This window comes from Rhinoderma darwinii, chromosome 1 (assembly GCF_050947455.1).
Source record: "Rhinoderma darwinii isolate aRhiDar2 chromosome 1, aRhiDar2.hap1, whole genome shotgun sequence".
NCBI lineage: Eukaryota > Metazoa > Chordata > Amphibia > Anura > Rhinodermatidae > Rhinoderma > Rhinoderma darwinii.
Window position 1 is genome coordinate 569009965 of NC_134687.1, and position 17348 is coordinate 569027312.

The 17348-nt window shown below is 40.6% G+C and overlaps 1 protein-coding gene across 5 annotated transcripts in view; it reads right to left on the bottom strand.

Annotated features, from left to right (window-relative positions):
- Positions 1 to 438: 438 nt before the first annotated feature.
- Positions 439 to 17348, bottom strand: part of LOC142661608 (trafficking protein particle complex subunit 13) — a 34027-nt gene continuing 17117 nt past the window's right edge. For 2 of the 5 annotated variants that reach the window (XM_075839057.1, XM_075839030.1), the window contains 9 exons: positions 14591 to 14718; positions 14106 to 14178; positions 13219 to 13263; positions 10104 to 10121; positions 6143 to 6276; positions 2927 to 3125; positions 2530 to 2630; positions 1766 to 1916; positions 439 to 1389 (listed from right to left, as the gene is read on the bottom strand). In XM_075839057.1, coding sequence (XP_075695172.1) covers positions 1282 to 1389; positions 1766 to 1916; positions 2530 to 2630; positions 2927 to 3125; positions 6143 to 6276; positions 10104 to 10121; positions 13219 to 13263; positions 14106 to 14178; positions 14591 to 14718 — 957 coding nt within the window. In that variant the 3' untranslated portion in view covers positions 439 to 1281. The remainder of the gene's footprint in view (positions 1390 to 1765; positions 1917 to 2529; positions 2631 to 2926; positions 3126 to 6142; positions 6277 to 10103; positions 10122 to 13218; positions 13264 to 14105; positions 14179 to 14590; positions 14719 to 17348) is intronic. The other 3 variants (XM_075839038.1, XM_075839050.1, XM_075839044.1) reach the window with 3 other exon arrangements.

Here is a 17348-nt window from a genome sequence, read left to right on the forward strand (position 1 = left end):
GGAAACAGGTAGCAGGAACGGGAACACTGAGAACTCGAAAACACTAATGGCCCATTTGCAAAGACTAAACACGGGTAAACACAACAACGCTCAGGCAATGAAGGAAGGGGCAGGGCCCTTCTTATAGTCCAGGGTGATCTGGGAGCAATCAGTCAATCTAAACCATGTGTGTGTTCTAGCCCATTAAGGCCAGGAATGAGCTTGAGCGCGCATCCTAGTGGTGACTGCAGGATATGACGGCCGCATGTGCTGGCATCTCTGGCAAGGAAGACGTCTGTGACCGCGGACGTTACATGAAAATTTTTATCTTCTCAGGTTTCCTGTTCTGGGATGTGCGGTCCTCCTCGCATGTGTGCGGTCATGGGCATTGGGAAAAACCCTTAACAGGGTCTGTTTGTATTTACATGGGGAGAATTATTAAAAACACAATAACTCGCATGACGTTCTATTTAATCCTTTATTTACAAATAAAATTACATACTTACAAATTATTTAGTATATTTATTCTAATGGGGGGGGGGGGGGGTGTTCTTGCCCTAACAGCAATACAATAATTGGTCCACAAAAGTCAACATTTCTATGCAGAATTAAATGTGTGAATTTGAATATGTCAAATAAAGGAAATTACCACTAAAATACCGAAATGGTATGTGCAAAAGAAGTGACAGGGCGGTGACCCAATTACTGAAATTTAAATCAACATTTGTTATCCACCATGGAGTAGTTATACAGTTTAAAGCGGTTGCCCAGGATTAGAAAAAAAGGGTCTGCTTTTAACCAGAAAGACCATTTTTTCCTAATCCTGGAAGTGAACTTTTTAAAATTCACAGCATGAGATTAAAAAAAGGCTGCTAAATCATTAGATTTTGCACGCAGAGAACACTAAATTAACTATACAGAATAAAATTATGAAAAGGACTTATCCGATATACCGGGTGCCAGAAAACTAGATTCACATTACCATATACCAACCAATATATTTGTAAGTCGTTTTTATTTTTTCAACAGTTCTATAAAATAAATAAATGCATATTTACACTTTATTTTCTGAAACAGATAAAATACAGTGTATTAAAACACAATATTTTATTTTACAAATAAAAAATGCACAGGCTGTGGAAAATGTTAAACAATAAAACGTGCTTGATGTCAATTCGAAAGATACCATCTGCTTTTACTGCGTGGGTCCACTCACTTAGTGAACCTGCAGAAATTGGTCTAAAAGTCCCAAAGATCAGGAAAAAAAAAAAAAAAAAAAAAAAAAGAGAAACTCTTGGTAAATCAACTTTCGACCTCAGTGGTTGAAGACACTACACAGACCTGCGCGATATCATCATACTCATAGGTCCTCTTCAGAAAGGTGTCCGTTAGCCGTAAGCCAGAAACACTCTGGTAAAAAAATAAAATAAAAAAAATAAGAGCATAAACACAAGATAATGTATATATTTTTTTCTGGTTAAAAGGGAAACATAACGCAGTGATTTTCTGATATACGTAAAAAGGATCTGCTTTTTTTTCGCTCTTTAAAGAAACAGCGCCACTCTTGTCCATAGGCTGTATCTGGTATTGCAACTTAGCCACATTTAAATAAATAGGCAAAGCACATGGACAAACGTGGTGCTGTTCCTTGAGAAAACAAAAAGCAGACATTTTACAACCCAAGTGGCATTTTCTCATACAGCAACTTTGTTTTATAAGCCAGTCAAGTTCTTGTTGTAAACTTGTAAAGCATTTTACCACGAGAGAAGCCCTACACAATCCTCACCTGCAGTCCCTGCACGGATGAGAGCAGCGTCAACGTTAGTAACAGGGATGAGCTGGGGTGGAGTTTTCCGAGCTGTCTTCCGGATACTCCACACCAATGAATGGAGTTTGTGTTACACATTTCAAGAATCAGGTCCATAGTCCTTTCACTGCTAGAGAGAAAAAAAAAAAAAAAGGATGCATCACCATCTTCAGTATTAGTACAAAATTATAAATCTGAAGTAGGACATCTACCTTACAGGATGACCACATATACCGGCCTGGGTGCCGAAGTACCATATGGTTGCGTATTTTTGGCATTTATCGTGACATGTTTGTTTGTAAAATTGATAAATAAAAGAATTTATAAAAAAAATCTGAAGTAGGTCTGCTTACTTTTAGAAACAACACCACTCTTGTCCATGGGGTTTGTGGTATTGCAGCTTAGTGCCCTTTAAGTAAATTGGGCTGAGTTACAATACAAAAAAAACAGTCCATGGACAACAGCGTTGCCGTTTCTAGAAGAAAACGGACATTTTTTTTTTAACGTTTCATACAACTCCTTAAAAATAACTAAAGTATGCCCATGCGCTAATGGGATACTGAAGAGAATAGTGGATATGCCAAGCAGACATGAAGGGCAAGAGGCAGAGCATTTGACTAGGGTGAGCCCCAACAAGCCACTCTATCTTGGCAAGGGTATTTAGAAACAGGGCTAGGGCCGAGTGAAGGGAAGCCTGTATAGGTCTGTCTGTAGCGGCAGTGGAAAAGAGGTGAGGAGATTACCTGCAGTTAGTGATTTTACATGTGATATCAAATGGCTCCTCCAGACTGACCGTATCTGGTATGGTCTCCAATGAAAGCCTCACATCACCATATCCTGGAGCCTGAAAATAGAACAAAACGAGGCATTCTTTTTTTTCCATGTTATGGCGTTTGTGTTGCACATCTCAAACTAAATGAACCTTACAAATGAGAACAGGAATGTGAACTTTTCCAGCTGCACAGACTCACAGCAAGGTGAAATAAGAACATACGGACAATATCCCAGCATTTATTAACCCATAGGGTTCTCTATGAGATTTTATAACAGTCTACAGATTATTCAGAGGTCAGCAAGACAATTGAAAACTATCGAGTAAGCCGCTTAGTCCAGAAATCCGCCTCTGCGGTCATTCTGTACCATTCTTTGTAGCTGGCTGGTCTGAAGTCTTCCTCTTTCCCCCAGGTTGGTTTTCCATACAATGTCCAGCTTGCCGATCACTGTGACCCCTTTGATGACACCGGCTTTTTCAGCAAACTCAGGCTTGGGCTTCAAGCAATACAAGTACTGTCGTGTGTCAAGAGGCTGTAAATAAGTCTTTGATCCAAATGTAGACAACCTACATCAGAGAGATTATTATTAGTCAATTTAAAAAATAAATAAATAATCATTTACAAATATCAGAGAATTCAGCAATAATGGAGTACCGCAAAGCCCTCTCCCAACCTACCAGCTCTATTAACCAGAGCAGAGAGCGTTTACAAAGAGTGTCTCAGAATCTGGAGGGCCCAGCACATTAGTGCCTTACACAGACTGTTCATTTATTATATTAGTAACTTAAAGAGGCTCTGTCACCAGATTATAAGTGCCTTCTCTCCTACATAATCTGATCGGCGCTGTAATGTAGATAACAGCAGTGCTTTTTATTTTGAAAAACGATAATTTTTGAGCAATTTTAGATTTAGTTTCTCAATAGACAATTGGGCGTGTTTTTACTTTTGACCAACTGGGCGTTGTAAAGAAGTGTATGAGGCTGACCAATCAGTGACCAATCAGCCTCATACACTTCTCATTGTTCCAGCCCAGTGTGATTGTGCAGTGAAAGAAGCTGGGCTGGAACAATGAGAAGTGCAGGATGCTGATTGGTCAGCCTCATACACTTCTTTACAACACCCACTTCGTCAAAAGTAAAAACACAACAAAACCTATAAATTGGAGTCTAGCACACGAAAGATGAATAAAACAATGAAAGTTTATTGAATCAATTAACATAAACAAATATGTGACAACATAGAGATGAGTTACCACATGGAAAAATGGACAACCAGAGCACAGGATGTAAAAAGCGGCTCTGTGTAGATAGGCTCAAGCACAACAGTGGCAGAAAATATATAGTTGAGAAGTAATGTGCAAACAGCCAACTGTCAAACACTAGAAGCCGCTGGGTAATGCATGCAGTACTACTGAATATGCTGTATACTGTCTCTGTATCGTGAAACCGGGACAACAGCCCATAGATGATACAGATGAGAGACTGCAGCTATATATACATCATGATACAAATGCCTGTGGCACTATGCAACAAATAAATAATGAATGCATGTCTCTTACCCATTGTGAAGTGCCTGGTGTGAAGCCTTCGTCCGGGCCGAAACGCGCGTCGGGGTGGACACCAGGCACTTCACAATGGGTAAGAGACATGCATTCATTATTTATTTGTTGCATAGTGCCACAGGCATTTGTATCATGATGTATATATAGCTGCAGTCTCTCATCTGTATCATCTATGGGCTGTTGTCCCAGTTTCACGATACAGAGACAGTATACAGCATATTCAGTAGTACTGCATGCATTACCCAGCGGCTTCTAGTGTTTGACAGTTGGCTGTTTGCACATTACTTCTTAACTATATATTTTCTGCCACTGTTGTGCTTGAGCCTATCTACACAGAGCCGCTTTTTACATCCTGTGCTCTGGTTGTCCATTTTTCCATGTGGTAACTCATCTCTATGTTGTCACATATTTGTTTATTTTAATTGATTCAATAAACTTTCATTGTTTTATTCATCTTTCGTGTGCTAGACTCCAATTTATAGGTTTTGTTGCATATTTAGCGGGTGCACCGTTACAACCATGTGTATTGATGGGCCCGTGGCCCGGTTCCCTATAGAGCCCATACATTCACCATTGAAGCGCCATTTTCTACGAATCTACTAGGGAGCTCTTTGGTGTCCTCCATCTAGGTAAAGTAAAAGTAAAAACACGCCCAGTTGTCTATTGGGAAACTAAATCTAAAATTGCTCATAACTTGCTAAAAAATTATCGTTTTTCAAAATAAAAACCACTGCTGTTATTTACATTACAGCGCCGATCACATTATGCAGGAGATAGGGCACTTATAATCTGGTGACAGAGCCTCTTTAAATGGGTTTTCCAGTCCCTAAAAATGTATGGCCTATCCTCTATTTTTAGGGACTGGACAACCGCTTTTAGGTCTGAGATGGTAAAGCATGGGAATTGAACACTTTATATTGGGTTACCCCACAAATTACAGCTGATTGCTGAGGGTCCCAACAGTGCGATTGTAACCGGCTACTGTAAAAAAATGAACCACCCCTTTAACGCATCTCAGTGTGGGCTAATATGAACAGTAAATAAATTGAATGGATGAAGCTCTGTTGCCCTCAGTGGATGGGTAGTTTAGCTTTCAGGTCAAAGCAAATTTCTCATTTGTATAGGTTGGATTGTAATAAGTAGCAGTTGTTGGAATTACAGTCCAGGGTCATTACAATCCTTCCAGCCATGGCACTGCCTGCTTTGAATTTTTATGTTCTTTATGCGCTCACATGGGTCTGGTCCTAGTGCTACAGTCCACTAGAATTATCCAAAACGGATCACTCATATTTCTATAAGGCTATGTTCAAACACAAAATCGGCCATGAATTTTTACAGAAAATCTGCAGCTCAAACTTGTGCCACAGTTCAGAAAATGAATCTCCATGAAAATTCGCCCCATTGTAAGGAGCGAACCAGTGGCTTTTCAGCATAAAATTGCAAGAAATAATGAACACGCTGTGGATTTAAAATCGCGCATTCACTATTCCCCAGAGATATTTTCCGGAGTGTGGGAACATTCACATGCATTGTCGGCAAAATGCTAACCAATTGGGACATAGTCCTCAGCGTGTGAATATGGTTTAAAACGGCATTAGGCTAAGGCTGGCCATACGTTTCAGATAGCGGTCAGCCGAACAATCGTTTGGCCAACAGGTATTCTTCCCAACTTCCCCCATACACATGCACGCTTAGCCAAGTGTGCATGCGTTCTTAATAGGGAGAAAGTTGCTGCGAGGACTCCTCTGGCAGCAGCTTATCTCATTGCAAATAAGAGAGTCGTGCATGCTGAAAACCAAGATGTCCGACCCTTCTCTCCCCCGACATCGTCGCTGCAGGGGGAAAATGAACCATTACACAGCAGCCAGTAAAAACAATGGGCCTCACAAAAGTCCAAAAGGAAGAGTAAAACAGATCCAACTCTATTAACTCCATATATGTTAATAAGTCATATGGGAAGGAGATGTCAACTAAAACCGCTTAATATATGCATTGTAAAGCATAAAATATGAAAGTCCTTACCCCTCACCATCCTTGACCACACTGTTTAACTCCGACACATTGTACATTATTGATGGTTCCAGAGACACCTTCTCCATGAACATCGGGGACGTGGTGATATTCTGAATCTGGGCTTCCAGAAACACTTCATCTGTCTGAAAAACCAAATTTGTTTTAAAAACTATACTGTAACATACTAGCGGCAGACACAATGTGATCATACGATTAGCAGCATCATCATCATTATTGAACGTGATTAGTGCGAGTATCATGCCTGAAAAATCAAAGTTACCACAATTAGAATGGACGTTCCAACCGGCATCCCAAACGTAAGAATCAGAAGCAAAGTTAGTTATATGGTATATTGGAGCAAACAATGGATGTGGGATAGGAGGAGATTTTTGTAGAAGTCCTGAACAGTTGCTGCTCATACAGTTCAGCAAGAAACCATTTGTTGCTGTCCTGAGATGGTCTAGCACCAACTTGTAGGGTTTACAGTCCAGTAAATAAGTATTAAAAAGATGGAAATAAAGGACACCTTTTTTGAGGATCTGCATGCTGCGTTACCTCGTGATAATCGTCGTCCAGGAGCCTTCACATATTCATCCATAAACAGAACTGTTAGGAGCCGGTGTCAACAGAATCTCAATATACTAGAATAATAGAACGGCTATGCAAAAAAAAATATCGGCAATGGGAGTTTCCACATGCAACATATGCCAGGCAATGATATACTTTTATTCTAGGCAACTAAATAAACCTACTCTAAAATAAAAGCCATTTCCGCGGGCTAATAGTTTTTACTATTTGCTTGTTTCTGAGTGATCGTAATAATTGAAAAAGATCAAACGTAAGGAGACCTTAAAGCTATGTTCACACGGAGTTTTTTGCAGGCAGAATTTCTGCCTCAAAATTCCGTTTGAACGTTTGAGGCAGATTTTTTTCTCCCTGCTCGCCAATTTTCACCCGCGGCCATTGAGCGCCGCGGGCATAAAACGCCGCAAAATACGCATTCTCTGCCTCCCATTGATGTCAATGGGAGGTCAGAGGCGTAAACACCCGAAGATGTCCCTTCTTTATCCCGCAAGACGGTTTTACCACTCGCGGGAAAAAGACGCCTCCGCCTCCCATTGAAATCAATGGGAGGCATTTTCGGGCCATTTTTGAGGAGTTTTGCGACGCGGTTTCTGCGTCACAAAAACTGTGTGAACCAAGCCTTAAGGGGTTGTGCATGATGAGAAAAACAGGTCTGCTTTCTTCCAAAAACAGTGCCTCCCCAGTCCATGGGTTGTGTGTATCGTATTGCAGCTCTACCTTGTTCACGCCACTGGAGCGGAACTGCAATACTGGACACAACCAAATGGACAGGTGTGGTGCTGCTTCTGCAAGAAAGCAGACATGTTACTCTATACATGTACAACCCTCTAAAGGCTATGGAAACCCTTTGGGGCAAAAAAGTTTTGTTTTACTTTTTTATTGCATGTATTTTGGGCTAAAAATAAAGAATCTCATGCAGTGTGAAATTCATCAGTGGGGCTGTCTGAGGGCTCAATCTCCAGCAGCTCCTGAACGATGATCCAAGTTGAAATATGATCAAAGTTAATCAACCTAAGGAAGCAAACCTTTCCAAACTAACTGGGTGCTATTCAGATTCCACAAGAAGACTTCAGATGTTTTGTTGCACTTTATAACAAGTTTTTATCTTGTAAATAGGACAATAAAAGATTGGGAAACCTCTAGTTCCACAAGGTCTTTATTGTGCCCTATTCTAAAATTCTCTTAACAGGGTTGCCGAGGTGTGTACAGCTTGCTGGATCATTGCTATGACTTGGAAATTGGCTCATTAGCGGACCAAGGCAAAGGGAAGTTAAAGAGGCTCTGTCACCACATTATAAGTGCCCTATATTGTACATGATGTGATCGGCGCTGTAATCTAGATTACAGCAGTGTTTTTTTAAATGATCGTTTCTCTAAATAAAAAACCCTGCTGTTATCTACATTACAGCGCCGATCACATCATGTACAATATAGGGAACTTATAATGTGGTGACAAAGCCTCTAAGTTTGTCCGGCACTGGCACCCGTAGAAGCAGCGTCAGATGAGGAGCATTCACATCGAGCGGTATATGTGTGACCAGTTCTTTATTGGAGGTATGAAAGTGATCAGATTGTTGCTCCATTATAGCAGGACTGGATTGAGGACTCATTTGAGCTTGCTTGTAGGTTACTAGCACTGTATCCTCCCTTAAGTTTCAGTGAAGGGAAATCTTAATGCTCCAGCGTACAATGATTCTAGAAAAGTTTTGTGTTTCCAACTTGTAGGAACAGATTGACATTTTAAAACAGGACATGACCTTCCTTCAAGACAGACCCTGCCCATATGCGCTGGTAGGGCATATGGTCACCATAGAGGGGAGGCTGGAAAAACATTCCCAGGCAATAAATAACCAGTATACTCTCTGTAAAGGAAAGAGTTAGGCCATCTTCACACCGCATACGTTCAGGCGGCAACATATGAGGTGAGTTTTTAAAAGAAAATATCCTCCAGGCGTTTTTGGAGTGAATTTTCAAAGCTCTAGTGATTTTCGCAAGCCTTTATAATTTTGAGGCGTATTTTCGAAGCTTTTTTTTATGGGAAAAAAAAAACAGTCTGTAAAACGATTCAAGAATTTATTTTTATTTTTTATAAAGGATATTTTCACTAGGTGTTTTTAATTCAATGGCGTAAAACTACGCCTCGTATAAACTACACAGCATATTTTCCATTGAAATCAATATGAAGCTATTTGTAGTTGTATTCCAAGTGTATTTCGGTGCATTATACCTATACGGCCCGAAATATGCCTGAAAATCTGCCGTGTGAACATGGCCTTAAAACATGCTAACGTGGAAGAACGAGCTCAATGACAGCTTTACCTGTCTGGAGGTGTTTGGAATTTTTAACTTTCATTTCCAGAGAACACAGCTTAGACGGAACAGTGCCGATAACAACTATTCGCCTAGGGGTACCGGGAGTCGCACATGCAGCGATCACCTGATCACGGTTTTCAGAAAAAGGGGTTGTCCTGATGGGACAATCCCTTTAAATGTGTTTTGTTTTTTTTGGTCTAATCTGGACAAAGTTTGCTTTTTTTCCTTCCCCGGAAACAGCGCCACTCTTGTCCTTGTCAAGTGAATGCGTCTGAGCTGCAATACAGTCTATAGAAAAAAGTAACAAAGTTTCTACAAAAAAGAAAAATAGTTCCTTTCTTACAAAGCTTCCACCTGCATTGCACAAAAGTTTCTGGAAAGTCTTTCATTTTTGCTTTTCTATCATCCTACCACTAGTGGAGAATTTCTTCTCCGAAACATGGATTTTTGGAATATGCATTTCTTGTACAAAATAGATTACTATCCCACAATCCATTGCTTTGATTATTGTTGAACCAAATTTTAGGCAATTGGGTAAATATCAATGAAGCAATTATCAGCGTAAAGTGAAAGGCTTAGTGGAGCTTGAAAAAGTGGAGTTAACAATAAGCATCAACACGGAAAAGCAGGTTCACCAACAAAATATTTAGGCGCCAACAATATTATTTCTGATGCCATAATCAGTGAGTTATTCTGAGTGTAAGAAAAATAGTATTACGAATTATAATTTCCATATAAATCATCTATAGCCATCTATAGATAATATAACAAAATGAAATAGAAAATAATGACCATAGAAATCTTGAGCGTATGGTAGATTTAGTGCGCTAAATAGCATCTAGGTATATGGGCAACGTCTTAAAAATAAATCAATCCAATCAAAAATATATTCATATAATCTAAATCGAACACATTATTATCCACTACTAGCAAAACACAAAAATTTGGTTGTGATCTTGCTTTTCCATTGTGCAGCAATTTCAGCATGAGATTTATTTGTTAAACAGGCACAAACGGCAGATTTTAGGTAGCGCTTCAGAATTAAATAAAATGAGGAAAAAAAAAAAATTACCACAGAACTGAGGTCACTCTAATGGGGGAAAATAAAAATAAAAAAATTAGAGAAAGAAATGGAGGGTTAAATGTTAAAGAACAGGAATGCTATTACAAAATATACATATTAAACTACAGCTTCACATAGCATTAGTAAAAGCTATAAACCCAGTACTATTTGGCGGTATCCACCTGTATAGCACAACCACAGTATTCCGTTTCTCCCGAGTCTATATCCTGCCATTAAAATCATAGTGTAAGAATATTACTACTACAGTATTGAGCTGGATAGAAAGACCAGTCTCATCGCCTAGAAAAAAATGGGGCTCAGATACGGTTGTTGTGTCCATTCCCCTACATAGTAGTGGAGCAAAAGAAGAGTTGGACTATGCATAGAAAGAAAAAAAAAATCCCAAAAAATTCCAAACTAGAAGAAGCCTGGTGACTTATTGAGAACTTTAAAGAGGCTCTGTCACCAGATTTTGCAGCCCCTATCTGCTATAGCAGCAGATCGGCGCTGCAATGTAGATTACAGTAACGTTTTTATTTTTAAAAAACGAGCATTTTTGGCCAAGTTATGACCATTTTCGTATTTATGCAAATGAGGCTTGCAAAAGTACAACTGGGTGTGTTTAAAAGTAAAAGTACAACTGGGCGTGTATTATGTGCGTACATCGGGGCGTGTTTACTACTTTTACTAGCTGGGCGTTGTGTATAGAAGTGTCATCCACTTCTCTTCACAACGCCCAGCTTCTGGCAGTGCAGATCTGTGACGTCACTCACAGGTCCTGCATCGTGTCGGCACCAGAGGCTACAGTTGATTCTGCAGCAGCATCAGCGTTTGCAGGTAAGTAGCTACACCGACTTACCTGCAAACGCCGATGCTGCTGCAGAATCAACTGTAGCCTCTGGTGTCGATGTGTCCTCGCTCGTCTGACACGATGCAGGACCTGTGAGTGACGTCACAGCGTGATCTCTCGAGAACACGGCTGTGTCTGCACTGCCAGAAGCTGGGCGTTCTGAAGAGAAGTGGATGATACTTCTCGTCAGAACGCCCAGCTAGTAAAAGTAGTAAACACGCCCCGATGTACGCACATAATACACGCCCAGTTGTACTTTTACTTTTCAACACGCCCAGTTGTACTTTTGCAAGCCTCATTTGTATAAATACAAAAATAGTCATAACTTGGCCAAAAATGCTCGTTTTTTAAAAATAAAAACGTTACTGTAATCTACATTGCAGCGCCGATCTGCTGCAATAGCAGATAGGGGTTGCAAAATCTGGTGACAGAGCCTCTTTAATATCACATATTTTGGGACTGTAATGAAGGCATTCAAGGGTGTTTAAAGTGCCCCTGAAGCTATGTTCGTACATTCACTATGTATAATTAAATATTGAGTGTTCCCAATGAATGGCAAATGTGCCATGAACCAACCACGAAACACCTCACCATCCCTCCTAAAGGGGTTTTTCCACCACAGACATTGAGTGCCTATTGATAGTTTATGCCATGAATGCCCGATTCGTGACGGTCCAACTGCTGGGACCCTCACTGGCCCCTTCGGCTTTTCTCTGAAAGAGCTCTGCTCTCGACCCTGCGCTGTGTAGAGAATTGCAACATTGAAGATTGTGTAGCTGTTTTTGGAACTCCCATACACTTCAACGGAGAAAGCCACGACATTTTATTCATGCAGAACAAGGGGTAGGTAGGTGACTCCTGTTAGGTGGGGTCCCACTTCTGGAACCTATCTAACATTTATGTGATGTTGAACTAAAATAATCTAGAATGGTCACTGAACTATTTCAATTAGTAGTTTACCCACCACCAAAATTAAAACACAAAAGCATGTTATAATAGTTACTTAGTGTTGTACATACCCCAGCTGCAGAGAAGAGGATGCTACTCTATTAGTAGAGACAAGCATGCATTTGACTTATTGTGTCATATAATATACACTGTGAAGTACCATAAACATATACATTCATCAAAATATGGAGAATTTCATTACAAAAAAAAGGCTTTAGGCCCTGCTCACATGGCGAATTTTGTACACCGGATCCCGCCGCGGAATTATTCCTGCCATTGGCAGGAAGCATCCCGCCGCAAAATCCGCCGCGGAATTATTCCTGCCATTGGCAGGAAGATTCCTCCCATTGTCTTCAATGGGAGGTTCAGGCGAAATATTGGACCGGATGCTTCTTTTTCCCGCTACCTGAAAAAAAAATCAGCAAGTGAGAAAAAGAAGCGCCCGACTCCCACTGAAATTAATGGGAGGCGGAATATTGCAGCAGGTTCCGCTGTGTGAACAGGGCCTTATGGTTTTATAAAAGTTCAGCTACATCTGAAGATATATAGGTCCGGCATACAGCACGAGGACTGCAGGGTCTTTGTTCAGTTTTCGCATACTAGATTTAATTGAGTCTATAAAAGATTTATACACCGTTATATACAGAAAAGTATTTGTTACATTATGGCCACGGCGGAAGGTGAGAAATGGATAAAGTTTGTAAACGGGGGTCTGCATGATCCAGGATCAGGCTGTGTAATGCTTCATTACAGGTGTCAAGGATCGGTCTAAATTCTGGAGCTATTGCGGTCTTTAACTTCAGAATCTGAATAACTTTACAAAAGTTATACATTAAAACAAAGAGAAACATCATTTTTAATAAAGGCACAAGGGTGTATTAGCTGCTCCGTATAACTTCGATACATACGGAATCGTAATTGAGCACCTATAGACGTATGGAGCCCTACTGTACTTCCACACGCCATTGAAACAGAGGTTTTTTTCTGTTGGATTCTGCCGTATTACGGACTTCATGTATCCTCGGATTGAAGTTGTGGGATGTGCTGCTGTAACGGTACAATTGTATATAATGTTGTGTGGCTATGGAGCCCTAGTCTAAAACATTGCAGCAAACAAAAAAAAAAAAGGAAATTTAATTAGAACATTATCGATTCAATACCGCTCATAGCGATTTAACAAAAAATGTTTCATTAGAAGAAACCTTGCTTTACATCTGTTCTGATGATACCGTCAGTAATATCTGCAAAATTGCTATAGGTTATAATAATTGCTTTATTTAGGTTACACCTTACAGGGAAAATGTAGACTTCGTGTCAACCACTCACCTCTGCATTATAAAATTTTGTCTTGACATCGAGAGGTTTAAGAACCTGTGTTAAGACAGAAGACATGTTATATAGCCGTTGGTCCACCAGCTGCCTCACCTTATGAAAAGAACTAGAACTTCCCAAGTTTGTAGACTATACGGTCTCCACACAACCTCTACTTCTAGTTTAAAGAGTGACTGCACTTTCATCATTTCATTTAATTTCTGTCAGACATATCAGAAGTTTGGATCGTTGGGGCCCGGGTCCCGAGAACCCCAATGTCGCTGAAACAAAAGGTATAGAAGCGGAGCACCGTGCATCTTCGACTGAGATCGGCGCTCCTTGTTGCGATGTAGACCGCTCAAGTAGGACATCTACGCGAGCCATCCTCAGGCTGACAAGGAGCGCTGATCACGGCCAAAGACACAGGTTGCTTAGCTGGGCGCTTCTGCACCATTGTTTCAGCAATGGTGGGGGACTCCTATCCGAAGTTTGGATCATTGGGGCCCGGGTGCTCTCTCTATGACACATCAGAAGTTTGATGAAAGCGCAGTCACTCTTTAAACGGCAGCTTGTTGTCCTATTAAGACAAGAGTGATTTCGCAATAATGACAGATTCCATCTCAATGGGGTTTTCTCATACAGATCATTTATCACGTATCTACAGAAAAGGGTGATACATGGCTGATCGGTGGGGGCCCAACTTCTATGACCCTCACGATCGAGAGAATCCCGGAGTGCCCCATGTGTATGGCGTGGGAACGCAAGACAATCCCTTTCATATTATTCTGGATTATCTGTACAACATTGGTCACGATGATGCTATCAGTTTCTGGCAGGAGCTTTTAAGTCAGTATTACTGCTTCCAGAGACAAACCCATAACGTACATTTTTGGAATCCTCACCTGAAACTTGAAGAATTTCCTGAAATACATTTTCTCCCCTGTTTGTGTGGTATAGCTTACAGCACACACTAATCTGAAACACAGGAACACAATACAATTTAGGCTTTGTTCACATCTGCGTCGGAGGCTCCTTTTGGTGCTTTTGTCGCAGAATCCATCATATCTGGCAGGCAAAATAGTGCAGCATGCATCAGCATTTTATCTGGCAGAATCGTGGGAACATGGCGGAACCCATTAAAGTTAATGGGTTCTGTCTGGCGATGTTTGTGTCAGTCATGTGAGCATCCCGCACTTACATTATTCGGTTTCTATGAGGTCATAGATAAAGGAAATTCGAGCGCAGATGTGAATACAGCCATTTACAAGTCAAGAAAGAAGAAAATGCGATCAATACTATTCCAAATCATTTAACCAAATACATAGAGCTGACGATCAGAGCAGGAAATATGCCATATGATATATTTCTGTAGTTCACCTCTACTCACATGTGTGTGCCTATTTCTTTAACTTCATGATGGATGACGTCATCTATACAACTATCTGGTTTGAGCTCAGAAACCACAGCACTGGATGCAGACAGGTTTAACCTCTGTGAGCTTGTCTGGAGATCTGCCTGTAATAAGAAACTGAGCGATCAGCAAAAGTTTGTATTTGATTCCATAGTAGCTTCTGTTCATCCTATCACACCCGATACTTTTATTAACACAAAGCGGTAAGCAGTGAAAAACCGAAAAAAACAACAACATTGATGAACTCTAGAGGCGTACCTTGAAGCTCCTGGGCTCTGATACAAAATCTGAACTAGGGACCCCCAACCATTAATGTAATTTATAGTGTGTCCTTCTTCATATGTAACAGAGGAGGCTTTGGGCCGGTTGCACACGACCGAGTGACACTCGGGCAGTTTTTCACGGACCCATTCACTTTAGCGGGTGAATCGGGTCCGTGAAAACGGACCAGACTCTCCGATCCGTAGAAAGATAGGACATGTCCTACCTTTCCACGGATCACAGACGGGACTCGGGTGGCACACACGGTCATGTGCATTAGCCCTTAGGCCCCTTCAAGCACAGAGTCCTAGTACAACTACACCCTCTGAACCCCCCATAGTTAAACCACTGATGGCGTAAGAAAGGGGAAAGGAAAAAAAACAAAACAAACAAAACCAACAATACTCTTCATATGTGTACCAAATAATCGAGTTTGACAAACTTTTTCCGTATTGGATCGATTTTTTTGTGGGTGTGTTTGAGATGGTTGATCCACCAACTATTAGATTAGTAAATTCAGGAAAATTTGAATATTTCCAAACATGATCTAGTTAAAGGCGTTGTGCGGTAAAATAAAATTGTTGGCCTATCCACACAAGCTAATGTCACTCCCAATACTCTGTATGACTTGACAATGAGCTTTTCAGGTAAGGGCTTCGCAGAATTTGGGATCCACATGACATGGATCCAGAAAAAAGCGCCCTTATATATCTATAGGCACAGAGAGAATATTCTGTGAGAAAAAACAAACTGTGTTGTACAGAGGTACCACTTGGTAGCATACAATACTGACCGTAATACAGTGCCACAGTGCACAGCCGCTCTGGTCTACGCACATGGCATTGCCGTGTACGTGAGGCCTAATGGTTAGACACATTAGAACGAAAAACATTGAGTAAGTCGTTTTCACATTTTATTTAAAATCCAGCAGGGAAACAGACCTCTAATGGCAGTCTGATGTCAAAGTCTACTCTTATGCATCCAATGCTCCAAAACATAACAGTGAATCAGTCTGCTATAATCTGTGGACATCTCGCGCATAAACCGAATTGATGCAGTGGATGATAACGGCGACCCATAAAAGCCTCTGAACAATTATTTGGGGGGCAACAGACTGCACTGTCATGGCGCAGTGTTCGTTCTTATTACCAACAACACTGAATGGTGCAGATATATCGAGACTTCACCGCACCGCTTCTTTGCATAGAATTCAATTCCTAGTAAGGTGTATAGAAATAGAAAGAATTGTATTCGGCACACCTAGACTGGTGCCACCTAGAGCGGTAAGCCGCCATTATAGATTCAGCGCTAGCCACATCGTTAAACCAATCCCCAGTACGGCTCAGTGCCCGACGAAGGTCTTCCGACCGAAACGTTACGTTGCATATATAGCCACTGGCATTACGAAAAAATTCTAAATAAATTCACTTTAACTTTTCAAAAGTGTGAGCCGAATACAATTCTTTCTATTTCTTCAACGGGGTTGGGACCCTATTCTGAGCACCTGAGAAAAACTAGTGTTATCTGAACAACTCCACATGGTGTATAGAAAGTCAGCGCTCCTTTCCCCATTCAATGTGGATGATTCAGATAACTGACTCCACTCTTCAATGTATGAAAATAAGCGGCTTGTCCCTTGCACATTGGCTGCTCTACTAAAGTAATGAAACTACTTTTATGTAACCAACGAAACCCTCTGATTCTCCTCATTCACTCTCCAATCTACTGTTCACTATGGTCAGGATGTTTTTTATAGACTTGTAATTATCTGCAAATAAGAATGCAGAAAAGTTTCCTAAAAATCAATGTTATTTAGACATATGACAGAGGAAAATATTATATGACTTCATATCTGCATCGGAGGCTCAGTTCATCAAGCGATAATCGCCTGTCAAAACAATGGACAGCATACAATGATACCCGACGGACGCCATTATAAGTTTTATAATAGAGTTTGACGGGTGCTGGTGGTATCCATTACGCCACGGATTCAGCACTACGTGCTGGTTTTCCTTATAAATGGAAACCAGGATGCAGTTGTAAACAGAGACTTAGTAAGTTCATAAAGTCTCCAGGATATAAACTTTGCTTCAGTGTTTTACCCATGTTCAAAACTCATTAACATTAAAAGCACTGGGGTAGATTTACGAATACTGTGTTAGTTATAGACAGGATAGACAAGGCAGTCAGAAAATGCGCGAAAATGATCAAAATAGTGCATGCTTTATGATAAATTTGGCGCATCTTGCTAGACACTTATCTATGCCTTATACCACCAAGTTGACAAAATATATGCCACTTTTTTTGCGGCAAAACGTCAGTGCATTTTTAGAGCGCGGTGTCACATTTTAAGCTATGACCCTTTATGCTAAACCACACCCCCTTGCCTTTTTTTTTTTAAAGTGCGTAAAACAGTTAATGAATGTGGCACACAGCATGTTCTCCAGAATTTTGGCTCAATTTGTATAGTAAA